The sequence below is a fragment of the Alosa pseudoharengus genome, unplaced genomic scaffold (assembly GCF_046254945.1).
Source record: "Alosa pseudoharengus isolate Yale_2024_CS ecotype anadromous, Long Island Sound unplaced genomic scaffold, YU_APseudo_1.1 YU_APseudo_1.1_scf_6, whole genome shotgun sequence".
In the NCBI taxonomy this organism is placed as follows: Eukaryota; Metazoa; Chordata; class Actinopteri; order Clupeiformes; family Clupeidae; genus Alosa; species Alosa pseudoharengus.
This window is the reverse complement of record NW_027468848.1, coordinates 17,038,980-17,060,826: the sequence shown is the minus strand read 5'-3', so window position 1 is coordinate 17,060,826 and position 21,847 is coordinate 17,038,980. Positions and strand designations below refer to the sequence as shown.

General features: G+C 41.7%; 1 protein-coding gene across 1 annotated transcript; it reads right to left on the bottom strand.

The window, feature by feature from the left end:
- Positions 1-5,617: 5,617 nt before the first annotated feature.
- Positions 5,618-14,688, bottom strand: LOC143106166 (uncharacterized). The gene is made up of 10 exons (XM_076270374.1): positions 14,527-14,688; positions 11,534-12,316; positions 9,459-9,512; positions 7,951-8,391; positions 7,427-7,495; positions 6,969-7,115; positions 6,769-6,870; positions 6,549-6,593; positions 6,366-6,435; positions 5,618-6,253 (listed from the first exon to the last, which is right to left on the bottom strand). The coding sequence occupies exons 1-9, from the start codon at positions 14,569-14,571 to the stop codon at positions 6,382-6,384; spliced, it is 1,740 nt and encodes a 579-aa protein (XP_076126489.1). The 5' UTR covers positions 14,572-14,688; the 3' UTR covers positions 5,618-6,253; positions 6,366-6,381.
- Positions 14,689-21,847: the final 7,159 nt, after the last annotated feature.

The following is a 21,847-nucleotide window of genomic DNA, read 5'->3' as shown; positions in this document are numbered from 1 at the left end:
TGTTATGCCAGGGTATGATGTTTTTAGGAAAGACAGAGACCAGGGAAGGGGAGGGGGAGTTTTATTATATGTGAAAAGTACTATTAAATGCAAACAAATTAAATGGGAAACTGACATTGAATGTGTTGGGGTCAATATCTCACTCTCAACTGAAATGGCATTTACTTTAATCTGTCTATATCGAAAACCATCAGCAAAGCCTGAATTTTATGATCAGTTAAAGAACCTCCTTCATAGTTTGGATTTTAACAAAGAGGTTATATTGATGGGGGACTTTAATGTCAATTGGAGTGATAAGAGTGGAAGGAAAAAGCTTAAAAACATTACCGACTATTTCAATCTTACACAGTTAATTGAACAACCAACTAGAATAACTAATCGGTCAGAAACTAAAATAGATTTATTGTTCACAAATAGACCAGAAAGAATTACTAAGACCTTTAATCTAATGACAGGGCTGTCAGATCACAATATCATTCTTTTTGCCAGGAAGCTAAAAAAACACCGTTTTCATTCCTCAGAAACATCTGTATGTAAATATGAATCAGTTCCAACTAGTCAGCAGGAAAATCTTGGTGTAGCACTGAGAGAGATTGAATGGGACGGGGTCCTCTCTAAAGGAGACCTGGAGAGTGACTGTGACCAATTCACCTCAACAATTAGGAAAGTTATGGGGCCCTACCTCAGAAAGCAGAGCCAAAAGAAACGCAGGGAAACACTGCCCTGGCTTAATGAAGAATGTAGGAAACTTATGAAGGAAAGAGATCAATTACTGAAACAATCTTTAAAATCAGGTCTTACAACAGACAGACAAAAATGTACCTCATTAAGAAACAAAGTAATAAAAAGGCTAAGACAAACTAAAGCCAACTTCTTCATTAACACTATTGAAGAGGCAAGAAGAAATGGGAAGAAGATATGGCAAACCATCAACAAGCTGATTGGCAGAAAACAGAATCATAACAATAAAGAACTACAGTTGAAAATTCACAGTGAACTAGTCACAGATCCAACTATTTTATCTACACAACTGAACATCTTCTTTCTCGACTCTGTTTATGAAATAACCCAACTTTTTAATTCATCCAGCTACTCTACTTGCCCCATTAATTATACACAGCCGATTTTCCACCTACAACAAATAACTGAAGCAGAAGTAGCAAATATCATCAGTGGCTTAAAAAATTCAAAGGCCATGGATATCTATGGCCTTGATACTAATTTCTTAAAACGGCACAAAGAGACCCTTATACAGCCTATTACATATCTGATTAATCAGTCCTTAAGTCTATCCATTGTGCCATCTGCATGGAAGATGGCCCTGGTCACACCCGTTTTTAAATCAGGTGAAAGGTCAGATATGGCCAATTATCGGCCAATCAGCATTTTGCCTGTAGTTTCCAAAATAGTTGAAAAATGGGTGGCTAAATTACTGATTCAACATCTCAATAAAAGCAATAACTCACTTCACCCTATGCAATTTGGTTTCAGGGCCCATCACTCAACAGAAACAGCCAATTGTTTGTTTTTGGAAAAGGTTAAAGGCTACCTATAGGAGTTCTTATGTTGGTGCTGTCTTCCTAGACCTCAAGCGAGCTTTTGATACTGTTAACCATGAAGTTCTCCTATCTAAACTCACTTATTTTAATTTCTCTGTGCAAGCTCTCAACTGGATGAAATCATACCTGTCCAGCAGAAAGCAATGCGTTTGTATTAATGATTCAAAGTCTCCACTCTGTGAATGTCCAGTAGGGGTCCCCCAGGCCCAATCCTGTTTACACTTTATATAAATGATCTGCCAGAGGCATGCAAAAATGTTGATGTCCAGATGTATGCAGATGATGCTGTGATTTTTGCACATGCTAAGAACTACCAAGAGATAGCATCCACACTTACAGCTGCAATGGTTCACATTGGTGACTGGCTCACCAAGTCATGTCTCTACCTAAACACTAAAAAAACAGTCTGCATGGCGTTCACCAAACAAAATATGAAGGTGTCACATTCCAATGTGTTCCTTAGAGGACAGGAGCTTGATTTAGTTAGTGAATTTAAGTACCTTGGGGTCATATATGATTCCACCTTAACCTTTAAAAGTCATGTAAAAAAGGTGGCAAATAAAGTTAAATTCAATTTGCTAAATTTTAAGCAAGTTAGGCCATTTCTTGACACCAAGGCTGCCAAGTTGTTTTTATATACCATGATATTTTCACATTTTGAGTATTGTTTTATAAACTGGTCATTTACCAGCATAACTACTCTTAAAATCATTGAATCGCTATTTAAGAAATCCATAAAAACTTTTGATAAAAAGGCATTGTCATTTCACCATTGCGATATCTTAGAGAGACATACATTTTTAAGCTTTGACAATTTTAGACACTTTAAGTATGCGTGTTTGGTATACAAAGTTCTGCACAATCTTGCCCCCCCTCAGCTGCATGGCTGTTTCCAAAGACTTGGAAGTGGAGGTAGTACACGGGCCTCTGTAAAAGAGGACTGTATAATACCATTCAGACGCACCGTTTTTGGCCAAAACGTATTGTCAGTAGTAGGAGGTAAACTATGGAATAGCTTGCCCCTCCCAATAAGAGAGTGTCCTACATATAACACCTTTAAAACTCACTTAAAACAGTGGCTCCTAGAAAACCAGAGATGCACTCACTTTTAACTGCTACACATGTAATTTCATCACCCACTCAATTTTACTATCAATTGAATGTATAGAGGTGGATGAATTATAGCCTTGTCTTCATGTATTTCTGTTTCATTTTGTTTGTTTATTCTGTCAATGTACTGTATATGTCACCCTTATGTCCTCCTTGTCTTCATGTATTTCTGTTTTGTTTTTGTTTGTCTGTTGTGTTCTGTTTATTCTGTTAATGCATATGTCACCATTATGTATTTAATTTTACAGTGTGTTAATGTCACCTGCTTAGGGACTGCAGATGAAAAGTAGTTCTTCTTACTAATTCTGGCATATTTACATGGTGTTTATTACACAATGTTCATTAATATGCATTGTCCCTATCAAATAAACCAAATAAACCAAATGGATTGGGGCAAATAGCCTACCCCATTTCACAATTTGATGCTAATGTCGCAAGGTGAAAACTAATTTTATGGATTTACACAGTGATTCAGATCTGCTGCAAAATGTAAAGGGACCATGTTACACCCTACCACCAAGTTTCATGAAGAGTGACAGACAATCAGACAATCATATACCTCCTTGGCGGAAGTAAATGTAATGTCTCATTAGATATAAATTACTCATTAGACTTCATTAAAGTTTCCATGTAATTTTGTATGTAGTAGGCCTATATGAGATGAATGGTAACATGTTCCCATTAAAAAGCAAAAATATGTTTTTGCTTTTCCATGTTAGGCTATGTTTAAAATAAACACGTCAATATTCCCAGCAATTTCAGCTATGAAAGCAAGCAGTTCCTGACTGAAATGGGGCCTATATTTCTGAGTCCTCTTTTACTGGAATCTGAGAATGCTTCCCCTTCTTTTTGCTGCCTTGCCATCCATGCATAAACAGGAGGCAACATGTATTTTAAATTCAAACATCTCTGACAGATGCAGGTCTCTTTTTGTACAACAGCCATGCCTCTATAATAGTCAAGTCCAACATATGGATTGTAATCTAATGGTAGGCCATTTCTTCAATCTGACTTAGGTACAGTTTAGTGACAATCAAATCAAGGAGACCCACACATCCCATGTTCACCTATTTGGATGTGAGATGTGGACCATCTGCTTGTGTGTGTGTTTTTGTTTATCCCATCTTTGCATGTGGTGGGATTTATGCAAACAAATGTGCAAAGCAAGGTTACAAGGCCTCAACTGCCATTTTCTTAAGCAACCCGCAAGACAGTTTTGTCTCATAGTTTTGCCCACACTGATCTTTTTTCCCACATAATCACTTGCAGGTCCAAACCATAACATATATTGTATGACATGTCAGTAGGTAAGACTAAGATTGGAATATGCATTTGCAATGAAATAGAATATAGCATAACCTTGAAGGCAAGCCAAGATGACGAGGACCGGGGGAACGGTAATGCACTGATTATTCCTCCGATCGCTGCACCATCTTGCAACGAGTCCTAGCAAGATGGCAGCAAATAAGTAAAACACTGACTGCACAATCAGTCCTTTTCTACACCCTGTCTTTACACTTACAAAGATAAAATACTTATTTTTGTCTAAAGGGGTCCCTCCACAGGAGCAAGTGTAATGATTTTGAGGCATTCTAAGTCAGTGGCGCGAAGTAGCAATTTGCTGTGATGTCGAGTGGCCTTGTCCTCAAGACCATAGTATATGCTATTTCCATTATGCATATTTTGGTCTTATTCAAAGTTACTCTGATTATGGTCATTTTGGTACCTAACAAAAGTTTGCACTCATCAAAAAATAGAGATGTTTTTAGACCAGAATTTTCCTTTAAGCCAATTTGATAGATGTCAATGTTTGTTCATAGAATTAACTATGTCCTACTGCCACAGAAGGACATCATCTAATCCACGGATACTGAAATATTAGTGTTTGTATTATGACTGACAATGAATATATTCAATATTTGTATATTTTAGTGTCTTGAGTTTCACAGTAGATGATACCAGATTTGCATGGAAATGATTCAATTAGGTTTCTTGACCCTAAAAATGTAAGGTGACATTAAAATGAACATTTTAGTTTTAGAGGGGAGAAGATGGAGGCCTTATTAGAATTCAAGATGGCGGCCACCAGGGATGCTTTTTTTGAGGGCCTTTTTTTGTTCACTTCAAAAACCTCAACCATTCCAGTGCTTAGCCGCTCTACTATTATACTCCATTCAGCCATTAAACCATTTATGACATGGTTCCCGGTCTTCATAGTAACCTTATGAACACACTGTCTCCACAACCTGTGTAGGTCATATGCATCATAGTGCTTTGGATGCTGGCTACATGTATGGAAATATGATGTATTGCTCCTGATTCTGCTCCTCTTAGCAGGCCTGCCTGCAGTAACCTAAAGATAATTCACAACATGGCAGCGTGCCATGGACATCTCAACCCTTTGTCGATTACCCTTCATTGGGTTCCAGTAACTGGATTGGTATTATCATTTATTAATATCTATTCTCTCTATCAACCGCTTTGTTCCTCTTAAAGCAATTTAAATTCAGACCTTTTTAGTTTGTGGTACCTCTGTGGTGAAATTACCTAAATTCTTCCTATCTAGTAGCTTGTCTTGCCCTCTTTAGGTATAATATTAAACAATTTCTTCTAAGCTCATATTTTATTACACCACTTCTGTGACGAGGCACCCCTTTTTCTTTTTTTCCTGCCGTCATTACTGCATAACATTGTTTCTGTTTTACAAACACATTAATTTATTTGGAAGTACTGGTATCTTTGCATAACATTGTTTCTGTTTTACAAACACATTAATTTATTTGGAAGCACTGGGATCTTTGCATAACATTGTTTCTGTTGTACAAACACATTAATTTATTTGGAAGTACTGGTATCTTTGCATAAAAGCATTTGGTAAATCCAGTAACTAAACTTAAAAAATAAATAAATAAATAAATAAATAAATAAATGAGAGAAAAAAAACAGGGTCACGGTGAGTTCGGTTTTTTTAATGAGAGCGAAAGAACCTTTACAGCTCTGTCTGTTGTGGACCATGGCTTCCAGCAGCCATCTTGTACCAAATAGACTTGTTTACAAAAGGCAGAAGGAGTAGACAACACGTGTGGCCTGACAGTCCAACCCCTCCAGCCCTGGCTCCAGAGAATAGATGCAGTTTCTCCAGTATTAAGCACTGATGCAGGACACTTGTCATCATAACAAGTGGCACACAGCACATACATACACACCAAAGGGCTCCTCTCTTAAAATCCATTCAAACTTAAGAAAAAAAGGCACCATTTGAAATAGTAAAACGGGAGCCTTTTGGAGGCAGCGCTTTTTACAAAAAAGGTCAAAGGAAAAGATGAGGCAAATAAAAAAACTGTTTCAATACAAAAATGGTCCAAATATGAACATATAAACTGTGATATTTCACCAACCGACAGCTCCCATGTATGCATGTTTACAGTGACTGCAAATATGCATGAGGAGGCGGACGCCAATTAAAGAGCCAGTATTCACATGAAAATCATGACATCTGTCTGAATCCCCTCTTCACATCCAAGAGATTTTGAGCCCACACATGAAAAGGCACTTTGAATGTAGACATTTGAGTCCATCGTGCACTGAAAGAGACAGAGAAAAATAAATGATATACTTGATATGGTTGTTGGTATATGGCCGATTAATTGACCTGGTTGTTGATATGTGAAGACGGGAGGCTAGGACATTACTCACCACCACCACATCATGTTTAGCTCTCAATAGCCACTTCTGCTGCCATGTGTCCATTTATGGCCTCCACGACCTGAGCACAGAAAAAAATAAATAAATAAAATAAAAATAAAAAGTTTCATGTTAGGAGAGGCTGAACAAATTTGAAAGATGAAAGTCTTTATATACAGAATGTAAGATAATTACCGTCTTGGTTTCAATTTTCACTTCAGTCACAATTTCTTCTTTAGTCTGAAATTAAAATTAATGGTATGAATGTGTCAGTTATGGATTTGCAACATACAACAGTTTCCATTAGAGGGAAACAAAACAAAGGGGCTTAATTTAAATGAAGACTCAGGCCATGTATACATGAAATCAGACCAATCAGTTCTTGTGTTAAATGGATTCTGAAACGTAAAATTACCTTGAGGACTTCATTTGTCGACAGAGTGATGGGTTCAGCAATAGGGTCCACCTCCAACTTCTCTGGTACAACCACAGTCTCCTCAATTGTGCTAACAGGAATCTAGAGAGAGACAAGAAACAATAAGGAAACAGAAATGCAATGCAGGGTAGGCATACTGTGCAAGTAGGCAACATACAGTATGTCAAATTAGGACTTACAGGTTCCTCAGTGTCAGCAGGTACAGACATGGCGGCCTCCACAGCAACAGCTGATTCGGTCACAACAAAGTCCTCAGCCATGGTGTCAGGGACAGGCTCAACAGGGGCCGCCTCAGGTTCCACGACAGCAATGGGGGCGATCTCAGCCTGAACATAGGGGAATGACAATGAGCCATTTTAACAACCAATCTATACCAGACAAGCTCAGCCCATTAATACATGTTACACATGTAATCGCCAAACTGTTTTATGTAACTAAAAACATAAACGTAAACAAATGCAAGGATTACAACAGAAAATGTATTGCTAGGTAGGGTAATGCCATGTTCATCGTACCACTTAACTATAGAAAATATTTATTTATGAAGTATTATCGTAGAAAATACCTAGTTATAACATATTTTCTGACTGACAGAACTCACTAGTACAAAGAGTTATGGAGGGATTATAAAACATACCGCAACAGCCTCCTCAATCTGGGCAGGCACATCCTGAGACACCTCTGGTTCTGGGGCATCAGGAGTCTCCTACAGGGAAATATGGAGGATGTCAGCTAAACATGTAACAAGGTGTGAGTGGGAAACAAATACAGTATATACAGCTCAATAAACCATGCACACCAATAGCTGCAAGCCCTGAGAAAGAGAGAAAGCTTTTGCTGTGGAAGCTGTAGAAAGAAGGCATGCGTATAGGGCCAGAAAAGAGACTTTTGTGGTCTGCTGCACAGAGAGAAGCCTTTGCCCCAAAACCACACAGCAAGGTTTTAGTTCAGTGCTTCCATGCAAAAAGACGTGACCCTAGAAGCTGTCAGAAGGTGTGGCAGTAAACCAGACAAAAGTGAAGAGAGGTGGCGACACAAGTTGCGCTGAAGAGGGGAGAGTAAGCAGCTCAGCGGAGGGGAGCAGTGAAGCTGGCCTTAGTGGAAGATGTGCAGGAGTGTAAGAGTCCAGGAGCTCTGGAGAGTTAAGAGAGACATGGTAACCTCAGGAAGCTGCTCTGCTTCCGTAGTCTCGGAGACTGCCACCTCTGGCTCTTCCGTCCTGACCTCTTCTACGGGTTCTTCTCTTAGTGTCTCCACTACCGCCTCTTCCACGTCGAGTTGTGCACTCACAGTTTCAGCAGCAGGTTCTGTGGTGACCGCTTCTTCGACAGCCTCCACGGTCACAGCTTCTTCAGTCGTGTCTTCAACTGATTCCAGCTGGGGCACGGCGACGGCTTCTACCGTTTCCAGATCAGCCGAGGCTTCTTCGACTGTCTCTTCTGAAAGGGTTTGGGCTTCATCTACAGGCTCAGGTTCAGCTAACACTTCAGCGACAGGCTCCGATACGACCGTCTCTTGTTCTTCGACTATGGGTTCAGGTGCAATCTCTTCTGGTGCTTCAGGGGTAAGCTCGCATGCCACCACTTCCACCGTTTCTGCTGTCTGTGACCACATTTAGACATCCCAGTATTTTACATCAACATGCCAAAAGAAACATCAGTTTGTTTTGTTCACATACATAGACATCATTCTGTTAAAATATTAGGGACTGCCCTCTTGTCAGATAGTGCAAGTACTAAAAATTGAAATCCTCATTAGCCTTTTTAACAAAATGTGTGGATTTGTGTGTTTATATAAAAGACTACTGAAGAAATGTTATCATTTTGTAAATCAACTGGCAATTAATGATCAGTTATGAATGCATAGTATGGCAGTTGAATGCATGTAATGACACTATTGAGTAATGCAATGCTTTGCTTCGTTACCTTTTCCAAACAAACCCTTTAATGGTCTGCTCAACTATTTGGCGTAGTATGCCTTGTTTTGTTGAATCACTTTAACAGATTGCACTATTTGGCATAGTATGCCTTGTTTTGTTGAATTACTAACAGATTGCACTTTAAAGGAACCATATGTAAGAAATATATTTCAATTAATCATAAAATGGCCCTGATATGTCACTAGACATTAAGAAATCATGTTCATTTCAAATACTTATATTACTGACAACAGTAGTCCAGCCAGGATATTGCCATTTAAAAAGTGAAGTTGCAGCTCTCAACTGATGTTGATGTTGTGTTTTGTCATGTCATGTTGTGTTTTGGCCTGATGCGCCACCCTCTACCTATCTACTAATCACAAAGTGGGTAGTGTTTTGGCATCCGGGTTGGCAATCTCGAGTCAGGGGGGAGGGGGAGGGGATACACCGCTCTACAGTAATTTGAAAGGGATTGCAGTACCAGTTTTGGCCACAATCTTACATATGGTTCCTTTAACTATTCATATTTTTGTTAACAATTCATTTTGTTTTATTGACCCATATGTGCTATAAGGTTGAAGTATGGTATATCCAAATGCTGGTTGGCAATCTTACAACAGCCTCAAGGAAATGCACAAGAGATTTCCTTGTTTTTTCCCCTGGCAGGGTTAACACAACACACATTCACAGAGCAGTCTAATAAACAGTAAACAGGGCAGCTTTTCTGCTGGCCATGAAAACATGTACAAACCTCTATGGTCTCCTGGACAATGGCCTCCTCACATGGAGCAGCTAGCGTCTCCACCTAGAAAAACACAGCAAGAGGACAGGTTACAATGAGCTCCAGAACACTCAATCAAGGGCTGGAGGATGGGAAGGGGCTCCAGTCTCAACTACTAATTGGGATTGTGGTTAGGTAATGGTGTGAATGTGGTTCAATCATGGCCATTAAACAATCATGAAACAGGTTAAGGGGGCAGTAGTGTCTCTGCCTCTTTCATGGCAGGGGTGACAGACACCCGTTTTAGACATACATGTGCATTGACTGAATGTGAATGAGCAGCCAAAGACCTGGCTGTGTGTGTGCGCACGTGCACGTGTCTGCTAAGTGATATGGGGGATATAGGGGGCCGGTTACACAACATGCTAAATTATTACAGTTAATTGCATAACAGTCCTGCGACACACACACATATAGATCAAATCTATGCATTGTTAACCATACATTCATGTGCCTCATGTTTGTTGAATTGTGTTAAACATTAAAGATTGCTTTTAACATTTTTTTTTTTTATGTATAAAAACTAAAAGCTATATTTGGAACACACAGCTAACATATCTCTATTCAGAGTCTTTGCACTGATGCCTCCTGTGTGTGGAGAAACAGAGACAGCCATTATGGAACAAAATGTTCAACTCTTCCTTCCCTGCCACCCCTCCCTCTTCCACTCCTTCCCTCGGCCTCCACTCCAGTGCTGTGAGCTCACAGAACATAATGTGCCCAGCGCAGCCAGGCGCACAGACGTGAGCGAGCGAGCGCAGCCACTCACAGGAACGCACTCAACACACACAAAGCCATCTCCATACTGGACCCTGCTCCCTCAGGCTACGGCACTGGTCAGACTACATTTACTCATGCACTTGTCTTGCACACAAAAACCACACACACACACACACACACACACACACACACACACACACACACACACACACACACACACACACACACACACACACACACACACACACACACACACACACACACACACACACACACACACACACACACACACACACACACACACACACACACACACACACACACACACACACACACACACACACACACACACACACACACACACACACACACACACACACACACACACACACACACACACACACACACACACACACACACACACACACACACACACACACACACACACACACACAGGGAGCCCACAAAGACCCAGCACCCACAGATGGGCAGGCAGTTCAGCACGAGACATGTGGAGGACTGGAAGACCCCCTATGGGAGCTCCTCCCCTTTCTATAAGAGCCAACACGTGCCAAACCTGGGCAACAAATCACCCACAACCCCCTGCTTCCTACGACCACGCCCCCTCTCACTTACACACACACACATGCGTGTGCACACACAGATCAATCACACAAACCATGAAGCTTTGTGTGAGAGTTCTCTTTCAACAAACACACACACACACACACACACACACACACACTTCCCCTTCCCCATACACCAACGATCAGCCACTGACACACTCACAGCTTGGGCCCCACAGGCAAATGGGAGGAGGGCTGGGTGGTGGAGCGGGTGGAGTAGGAGCCCAAGAGGAGAAGAGAACAGAATGTTCTGTCTCCCATAGACACGCTTTCCTTAAAGATTGGGCCACGCCCCTCTGAAGGGGGTGGGGGCAAGGGTTAAAGTGGGGTGGGGGGTCTCACCTGAGTTACCAAAATGGATCCAATTTTGCACCCGTCTTTAATGGCCACTGATCCAACCCTGCAGCTACCCTACACCCTCAGCCCTGTTCATGTGTGGAGGAACATGCCATACGTGCCTCCGCTGAGTAAACCAAGACTCCCAGGAGAAGCAAAGCCACATTTATTCTGGGAAGCCTGCATGCTCACACATGTACAGGACATGGCCAGGAGGACAGGCGTGCCTGGCGCAACCGTTAGTGACCATGTGGGTTCAGCCACGTGTGCACCACAGGCCCACTCAAAGCTTGCACTTGGTGGCCGAGGCCCAGGGACCAACAGTTTTCCCATATAGTCACAGGCAGCACTCATGACACTTACCTCTACTTCTGGAGCTGGAATAGGAGAGTCCTCCAGCACAACTGGAGCTTCTTCTGGCAACTCTGCAACAAGAACTTCTTCGACAGGCGCCACTTCCTCAACAACGGGAATGGGAACTGGTTCAGGTGCTTCCACCACTTCGGGCTCCTGAACCACTTCTGGTTCAGCCGCGACTGGCTCTGGAATCACTGCAACTGGTTCCACCTCCGTCTCTGGTTCACAGACAGGTTCCAGTACCACGTCAACTGGTTCTGGTTCACTGACTGGTTCTGGTGCCACAGCAACTGGTTCTGGTTCACTGACTAGTTCTGGTGCCACAGCAACTGGTTCTGGTTCACTGGCTGGTTCTGGTGCCACAGCAACTGGTTCTGGTTCACTGGCTGGTTCTGGTGCCACCGCAACTGGTTCTGGTTCAATGACTGGTTCTGGTTCGCTGACAGGTTCTGGTTCTTTGACAGGCTCAGGTTCTACAGGGGCAGGTTCTGGAACTGCAACTGGCCCAGGTGCAGGGCTGGGGGCTTCAAACGGGTGACAGCTTTTCACCTCTGGGATTATGGGTACAAGCTTTGGGGGTTTCACTGGGGGGCACATAGACAATTTTGGAACTTCTTTGATAACAGGAGCAGGAGCGATGACCTCTTGGATCTTTGGTTTAGGGGCCGAGGCCTTGGACGCCTTGGGTGGTTTGGCCGGGGGTGCACCCGGGGCAGAGACAGCCCTGAGTGCAGGAGTTCCCTTAGCTGTAGCAGCATACTGTTCCTCCAGTGCCCGCCTCTGTGCCTGCTGCTCAGAGAGAGGGGAGAGAGACCGAGAGAAAGAGAGGTTAGGCCCATTGTGAAAATGTAGTGTTTGTAGGGGAGGACAGTGATGTGTGATCGTCTAAGCTGTGGGACTGGGGGGCAGTGAGCCATGGGTGTGTGTGTGTGTATGGGTGTGTGTGTGTGTGTGTGTGTTTTGGAGGCAGTGAGGTGTATGCCAGCAGTGCCCCATGCTCCGGATAAGTGTTCTGACAGGCTAAGCACCCTAGAATGCTACTATAATCACATTATAATCGCCCCATAGTCTCATTAAAGTCTCATTATCACCACATTACAATCAGCCACCTCGCTCTACTGAACATCACTACGGCAGGGCAGCCAACAGCAGACAGGGCTTGTGCTGTTTACCGTCCGTGTGTGTGTGTGTGTGTGTGCGTGCGCACTTAAGCCTGGATGACCAGAAAGCCAACATCAGCAAAGAGCTGAGCCCTCTAACTCACACAAACACACTGACAGACACTGGCAGATCCGTGCACACACACAAACATATACGCAGAAACAGCTTCATTAGACAGTATTAATGGGTGATGTTGCCATGGATGGGGACAAACCACATGGGTGTGCACTGTGCAGCCTAAAATAACCAGGTTAAGCATAAGGGTCAGTTCATCCCTCAAGAGCACAAGGGCTTATGTGTGGAAGGTATTTCTTTGGATAAGATAAACATGAAGTGTTTAACTTCACAGTGGCAGGAGCTAGAAAATGGCTCTCAACACACACAAGCAGAATGCCAATTTGTGGCCCTCACAATATAAATATTATGCTAGGTTTTAGTCATAAACATCCATGCATGCACAAACCAAAACCTCTATTCTATTTATCAACATACAAAAGCCAGATTTAGAAGGTGAGGGCATTCTAACTCAGAGGAAAAATAATTCACTGATCTAATTCGTGAAGACTGCCTAGTTCCACAGGAATGTGAACGCCCACCGCCCTCCCCCCTCAATACACACATAGGGAGGGCAGAAGCCTAGATAAACACGGCGATATTGGCGGGCACGCGCACGCGAGGCACAGTGTACCAGAGCGCGCGAGAGACAGTCCGACGGAGATGCTAGAGATGATACATGTAGCCTACACGTTAGACTAGTTATTTCGCTTTTTTTACATAGGTTACTGGGGGAAATGTAACGCATTAATGTCAATGTAAAGGTAAAAGGGGGCAACTTGATTAGCCGGCACTACATCCTGCAGAAATGTAGGACTAACGATCTAATCCCGACATTCTCCTAAACTCAAATACGCACATGCACGCACATAAATACAAACGCACTTCGGGAAGAGACAAGTTGAACATCTTGTTCCAATTTTTCTGTCTGTTTTATAAAGCGGAGATTGTTTAAGACTAGCCTAAATATTACAAATCACAGTTCCAATGAATAAGATTCATTGAAAAAAATGCGCCCGAGAATTAATGGTAAACATCCACAAAGATGTAAGGAACATCTTGTGCCAAAGAAACACGGGGTACACGAGGTCCAGCGGCCCTTTGTTTAATGCCTGTACGGCGTGGGCGCGCTCGAGTCACACCCCCTCCACGCACTAACAAACGCGCAACTGAATTTTATGAGTATAAGTGATAAAATATATATTTTCGACAAAATATTTGAATTATACAAAGTAAAAACTACACTGCACATTAAATATACCACGAAGATAGCCAATGAAAATAAAGCACTTTTGGAAATGGAATTTTGCTGAGTCTTAAGGCCACTTATAAAGAAGGCACACCCAACTAAGAAAGTTCGTAAAGTCTTTCTGGTTTACCTGTAGGTAATAATTAGCATTGACACCAGACCCCTCTCAATTGAAAGTTGGTCTGAAAAAGGTTAATTGACTTACGACTTTACGACAGGGGCGTAATTAGCAGTGAAATTAAAATGAAATTGATGCATTAAACCTTTACCAAAGCGTTTCATAAAAGTGTAGCAGTCCTGTAAACGAAGGTCTTAAACGTAGTTGTTCACTCAATTAAAGAAATACACGTCCATGCAGGATTAGATTGTATGTGCGTGCCCGTGTTTTAAGAACATTGGAAATGGGCTTCAATGGCCAGACGGATGTGCAGACCAAATCTGAAATGTGCCAAAAGTTAGTATGGGTATTCCTAGGATAGATAAAAATAGCTTTCATACTCTTCCCAAAACAAGATTTTTGACATTTTTGACTTACCACTCTCCTCATGCGGCGCTTATTCTTCTTTCTCTTGCTAGGCATGGCTGCACGAGATCAGATACGGACCAGGAGCCTGAAAGTCTCCGGAAGACCAGAGGAGATGATGGAGATTCGGGCGGCGTGCCGGTCAGAAGACCAGAGAACAGTGCGAATCTGTACGTAGGGCTTTATTTAAAGCACAGATCATTACATATGCCCCTGCGGGTCTATAGAGGCGGGAACTCTGTACCCATCACTGGAACTTCTGATTACAATTAGCATAAGTGGGCGTGTACGTTTTTTTTTTTGTTGTGTGTGTTACATAACTGAATATCATGCGTGCGCTGCACGCGTGCACAGCCCCGCACCCTATATACCTAATTTAAAGCCCCAGTGTGAAGTGGCCAGAGCGTGGCTGAAGCATATATCCAGACTTCACATAATATCTGTTGGCCAAAACAAATTGTCCAAACAGATAAACAGTTGTTCTCACACCATAATGAAAATATAAATTGCACAAACAGCATCCCTGCTTCTCTTCTTTAATCTTATGTTACTTAATTAGATTCCATCATAAATCACATGAGGAATTATGCAAAAAGGCAACAGATGACCAGTTTTCCTTTATCAGAAACATTTACATTTACCTCCAACTCACATGCATGTTGAATGTATGCGCAAAGGAGCACACACACAAACTGCTATCGTGTTTTCTATTGATCATTGGCCTTGGCTTATCGGTCTGTATGGGACTACATGTCCTGGTCAGGAACATGGTGTTTGAGAATAGACACCGCCTAATCCTACACAACCAACCCATCCCCCAACACACACATACCATACAAAAATATACTCATACATGCTCTCAAAAAATCTCATGAAGATTCACACATATGTGTTAGATACACGTACAGACACAAACACAAATTAACACATCCCTGTGTAAATTTTAACACTTCTTACACAAATCACCAAATTACCAACTCATCACTGCTACATTCACTCAAAAAGGCAAACTAGTCTGCAAGTAGCATCTTATGGCTGTTGTGCAAACAGTAACAGATACAAACACGTGCAGACTCATTTGCTCTTACATACACACATATATGCACACACTCACTCATATACTGACTACAGCAGCTGGGAAATATTATACAACCTATATGATGAGTTTGTTCATATATGAGTTTCTCTGGTGGTGCATTTGGACATGTGTATGTGACTTGACTCCCGGCACTCCGAGGAAAGGAAGTTCAGAAGTCTAGAAGGGGGAGGGGAGGGCGAAAGTTAGAGAGTACGTGTGCATACATGTGTGTGTTGTGTTCAACTGTCATGATCCCTCCCTCCATCAACACACAAACTGCTTTCTAGATGTGCACACACACACAAACACAAATACACACACACAGGCCTACCAGGCTGTTGTCTTTCTTATTTTGCTGACTCTTGCAGGAACCTGGCCAACAGGTGTGACTGAAGCCATCAACAGGTGTGATTGAATCAATGATCAAACACACACACACACACACACACACAGTGGTATACAAAACAACCTCTGTTTTTTTCCAGGTCCCTCCCACAGTGACTGACCCAAAACACCCAAGTGTCAATGAGCTTCTGTGACAAGTGATTCAAAGATTGTGTGTTATATGAATAACAAAGTGTTTGTGTGTGTGTTTTAATGCAAATGTGTATGTGAGAGAATGTGCATGTGTGTATGACATGTGAGTGTTTGTCAGTCATGATAGACTTTTGTCTTTTTTTTCTCTCCTGTCGTTACAAACAACTCTGTGTGTCTTGTTGTGTGTGCTGAATGTGAAAGTGGGCAGAGCCGGGCTTGTGGTGGCCTTTGTCCACAAGGGGTCACCGATTTGAAGAATCTGGTTGTAATTTAATACCCCATGCTTCCCTTTCTAGAAACTAATTCTAAAAGGAACCTGGACTGAGTTAGTTCATGTGGAAACTCCAAACCTTTACATGGGCATTACTGGACACCAACAACAGAGAGATGGTCAGAGAAAGTGTAGGCTGCCCACTCCAAGGGCAGCTTTAAGGATTTTGGAGTGAGCCTGTTACTGTTATAACCCCCCCCCCCCCCCCCAAAAAAGGTTTTTGTTGAGCTTGTGTGAGTTTCAGACTCTCTGCATTCCAGGAGTTGGGGGTGGGTAAAGTCTTGGTTTAAGATTACAGCAATGAAGATGCAAAATTCATGAGACGACTACATGTGTATGACAATTTTGATATGATTTTGCATGAGAAATAGTCAGGAAGTTAGATTGGGTGGAATATATAAGCTAGCATTTGCACAGGCAATAACTAGAGTTTGTGGAGTTTATTACATCGGTAATGCCACAATACCACTTCTGCATGTTGCCTTGTAATGATCAGCTTGTAGCAATGAAAACTATAAATCAGCCATTACCTTTCACCTTTGATTAATAACTTTTGGTATCCTAAGTGACAACCACCAATAATGGGACCAAACTCAAGTAAACACATCTGAAAGTTGTGTAACACCTGCAAGAGACATAGGTGTTAATCAGTTTTATTTCTTCTTTCCATCAATAATATGTCTGATGGCAGACTTGTAAGGATCTCCTCCACTCTAAACAACAAATGGATGGCCATTTGTGCAGTGGGTGAGCTAGATGTAACCTACAGCCATTGTGTGCTCTGGTCTTCTTGGTCGTTTCCCTGGAGACCACAAGCACTGGAACCAGCAAGACCAGCAGGAAAAGAAAAGGGGAACATGAGATCTTGTTTGAGCTCCCAAGTCTCCATACTGCTCATTTCAGAACATTGTTGAATTTCATGACAAAGTCATGAGGAAGCATATAGGGGCTAAACCTATGACAAATTGCATATGAATAAATGACCACTGACAGTGTATAAGTGTGGTTAATAGTGTTGGTTTGCTTGCTGTTGATTGTGAGATGATTGTGAGGACCTCCGTATATTTGTTTTATTTTTATTGAGCTGGGTGCATGTAAATGAGCTCCAATGGCCTTCATTTACTTCTCTCGTTAAGCTCCTATTTCTTAAGGCAAGTTATCCGTCATTGAGTCCGTGTCTCTCTTTGAGTAGTTTCCGGCTCCAGCAGGTTAAGAATGTTATCTAGTGTGTTTGTGTGTGCAACCCCTAAGAACGTGAGACCCTCCCCCACAAGCACTTAAACTCAACAACCCCGTAGGACACCCACCAAACTCACACACATCCCTCTTTATACTCTCTCTTTCTGTCACACACACACACGTTAATGTTTCTCTTAGAAAGCACTGAGTTCATAACTACATTTAAATTTCAAGGACTCCCTTGCCTTTATCCCATACCCCTCCTCCATGAACACACAGTTTTTACTGAAGATAAACTTTCTGAAACATGTTGTAGTGTTGGTGTGAAGTACACGGATGCTGGCATTACTATAATAATGTTGATGAGATTGTGCATATTGCTTGTTTAATCAACAATAGTCTTTAGCTATTATAGTTTGCCAGTTCCTCATTCACATTCTCTGCACAACAACAGAGATCCACATTGTCTTGAAACTAAATTTCCTGCTATGTGCCCAGGGCCGTGTGTGTGTGTGTGTGTGTGTGTGTGTATGTGTATGTGTATGTATGTGTGTGTGTGTGTGTGTGTGTGTGTGTATGTGTATGTGTGTGTGTGTGTGTGTGTGTGTGTGTGTGTGTGTGTGTGTGCGCAAGTGATGAATGGCTGGTTGCTGCTGAGATGGGGGTCGGGAAAGAAATACGAGCTCAGTCAGAAACACATGTGTCCAGAGCAACTCCAGAAAGAAGAGATAGAGAAGCCTTTAGCAAGTTAAGTTTCAGATGAGCTCATGCATACGAAACTGGTCAAATAGTCAATATGAAAGACTGAGTGCTTGGATGCGGAACTTGCATGGCTGCATGTGTGGATGGAAGTAAGAATTCAATTCCTTGTGCTAGGTAATGGATTTCCCACAGCGGCCAATCCATTTATCATATACAATTTATCATTTATTTATCATCAAAAACAAAGTCATCATCAAGAGCATTTCACTGGGGTTATCAAGCAGGCACCTTCCTTCATTGGTGTTTAATTGAATTAGGCTCACAACACCTCCAGAGGGCTTAACAGTGGTGTCTGGCATCCCAGACCCAGCCCTCTCCACATGCATGATTGGTTTTCTACCAACAAATTCTTTGGAAGCCTCTTTGATGCTGTGGCCATTTCTGATGTGATCAGCAACATAACCATGTTGCTGGAGGAATGAATGTGTGAATGAAAGCATGAGACCTGTCTGTGTGAATCACAGTGGCAGTACATTTTAATCAGTAGTGATCCAGTGACTACATTATCATAAAGTTTAAAAAATAAACATAAAATGTCTGAGGTGAATGTGCTTTTTCACTATTTGTTTGATTGGGAAAAAAGTAAAAAAATAAATAATAATAATAATAATAATGATATTCTATAAATTAACAAGTATATGAGCAAAAAAATCAGCTAAGGTTGAAAATGCATGTTTGGGTATGAAGAGTAGAGTGTTGTTAAAGGGCTAAGGACATTGGGTACAGCTGTTGCATAAGGCCTGAGGGGGGTGTGGACCTTTAGGTGTTTGAAATTGAATAAGGTGCGTAGTAGCAGATGAAGTTTTGTCCATGCCCACTCGCAACGGCCTGGATCTTGAAACTGTGTTGTGAGGTCTGATTGGAACTGTTTGCAAAGCACTCTGAGCCAGTTCAGTTTTCGTAATGGAAAGACCAAGTGCTCTGGAGAATGGTGTTGGCTGAATGGTGAAGACGGAGGGGGTGTGGTGCAAACACAGGGAAATGAACAAAGGCTACAGAGTAAAGTCCTAGCAGACATGGGTGTTGCAGTGTTTTGTGTGTTCAACATATTCACTGAAACCAACACTATGCTCCGACAGAACAACATAAATCAGCCGTTTTTTAGAAGAAAAAAAACCCGCACTTCTACCTCCACCTAGAGCCTGTTATTTGTTTCGCAAAAATCCACAGCTCCCAGTTCTTTTGGTCCAATCAGAGCAGGGCTGTGTGAGATCTGACTGTCAATCACAGTCTGGTGCTGCCTCTCATCGAGTTTGTGCTTGCACTGACGAGCACAAACTCGATGAAAGGGTGCTCTGTGGTAGTGGGGGAGGGGCATGAGAGTTGTAAACATTCAAAAAGTCCCCTCAATCTGTCAGGCTTGCCAACTGCAGCTTTAAAACAACTAAAAAAGTTTTGTTTTTTTTGTCACTGGTCACATGTTGGATATCTCTATTTTAACTTGAGTTTTTAAACTAATGTCTGCAATTGCAGTTGTGAGGCACTAGGTCTGTATCTGTTGTTGCCTAAGTGTCCCAAGGAAAGCAATGCTACAGATTAAAAGTTAACATAACAAATCAGCGTTAGAAATACAATCAATAAGCTAATCAAAAATAAAAGGTTACGCTGCAACCAACTCAAATAGCCCAATCAAAACATAGTAGGTTGTAGAACCTGGCACAGATACCAGGGTATCTGCACATTTTCCAAGTGCAAATTTAAAGACTTTTAAGACCTTTTCAAGACATCTTAATGGAAAAATTAAGACTATACTACGGCAAAAAGATACATACGACAACTTAAAATTGTTTTATGCAACAGTTTTTTTTCCTACTCATTTTAACCCCCACCCAATTTTGGATGTCTACATAAGTTACGAAATATATTTTGGCGAAAGAAAAATAATTGTGTGAATTACCTTCACAGCTATAAATGCCCAATTTTAGGGTCTGGGCTGCTTGCTTTTGAAGCTGGCTGTACATATCTGGTTGTGTTTACTGGCTGAGACTGACTGTTCTTCACCTGTATCTGTAGTAGCCTATATTACTTGATCAAAAATCAAAAAAAAAAATGCGGTTATATTTCACAACTTTTGCGAAGTAGGCCTACTGGGAAAGGCTGGCAAGCAAGCTGCTGACAGATATTACAGGTATTATAACTTAGACAGATATTTTCTTCCCTAGGCTAGGCCAGCAACACACGCTGGAAAGATGCAAACTAGGGATCGACCGATATGTTTTTTTCAGGGCCGATACCGATATCAATTATTACTAAGGGTGTCACGATTTCTATTTTATTTCGAAATCGATCGAAATTACATCTCAATCTCGAACTTCGAATTTAAAAGTAGAATCGACGATGCAGCCACACCCCCAATGTCACGTTCAGCATGTATGGCAAGACGCACAAACACACATGCACGGGCTGAACTGCAGCGTCAACACTCCTCTAATTTTAGGCTGCAGCCAGTTAAAATATAGGCCTACACATCAACCTACCGAAATCAAAGCCCCTCTTGCTACTTTGAAATCACCGGTGTGGAAGTATTCGTTCATTCACGTCAAATAAAACTAACTTAGCCTACTCAACTTAGCAAGTGAAAAGATGGTCTAATTACAGTCCAAAGTTACTTTAAGGCTTAAAATGCACATTTATAAGTACATATTCCATGAACACTAACCTTGGGTCTCTTCGGAGTGTGCTGAAACAATCAAATTAACATTCTGTGTTGTTTCATTTTACTATGTTCACGTCTCTGTTTTAGCCTAAAGTTAGTTCTGTTTACATTACAACCTCGCGGTTGGAACGGTTTCAAAGCGGTTTCAAAATAAAAGCCCCCCGAAAAAAAAGAAGGAAAAGGCCAAAAAGAGTAAATAACATAAGGAATGCATTAATAGTAATATTTAAATTAGATCGAAAATCGAATCGAATCGTGACTTTAAAATCGAAAATTACATCGAATCGAGGATTTGGAGAATCGTGACACCCCTAATTATTACCAAAACAGGAGGCCGATAACCGATATGTAAAACCGATATTTCAGTTGTCAAAAAGGGGGGTAGATAGGAGCCTAGGCTATGGCGATATGCTGAAAATTTTCATTCAAAAGAAAAGCTAACTTTTCTTTCTTCGTTTGATACACAATTGTATCAACTTGCATCACAAGTGTAAATCCTGTGTATCATGTTAATCCAAGAGCTGAGTGATAGCAATTATTATGACCGCCGCTAGCGAAGCGGTCATATAGGGATTGTCAAAGTTTTTTTTTTTTTTTTTTCTCGCATCTACTTCCTGAAAAATGTTGCCGCCAGTGCGTGGATATCTCTATCGCAAAATTAAACAATATTTCTATCGGGCGCCTACCATGGACTAGGCTGGGTGAACTCAGCCTGATATGCCGGCCATTCCTTTTCGATTTCTTAAAAGATTGAGCTTTGTCTGGCGAAAGTTGCAAAATGCAAGGGAACATGAATCAGCATATTATTTGCACAAACAATAACGGACAGTAGCTCTTCAACTTTGCCCGT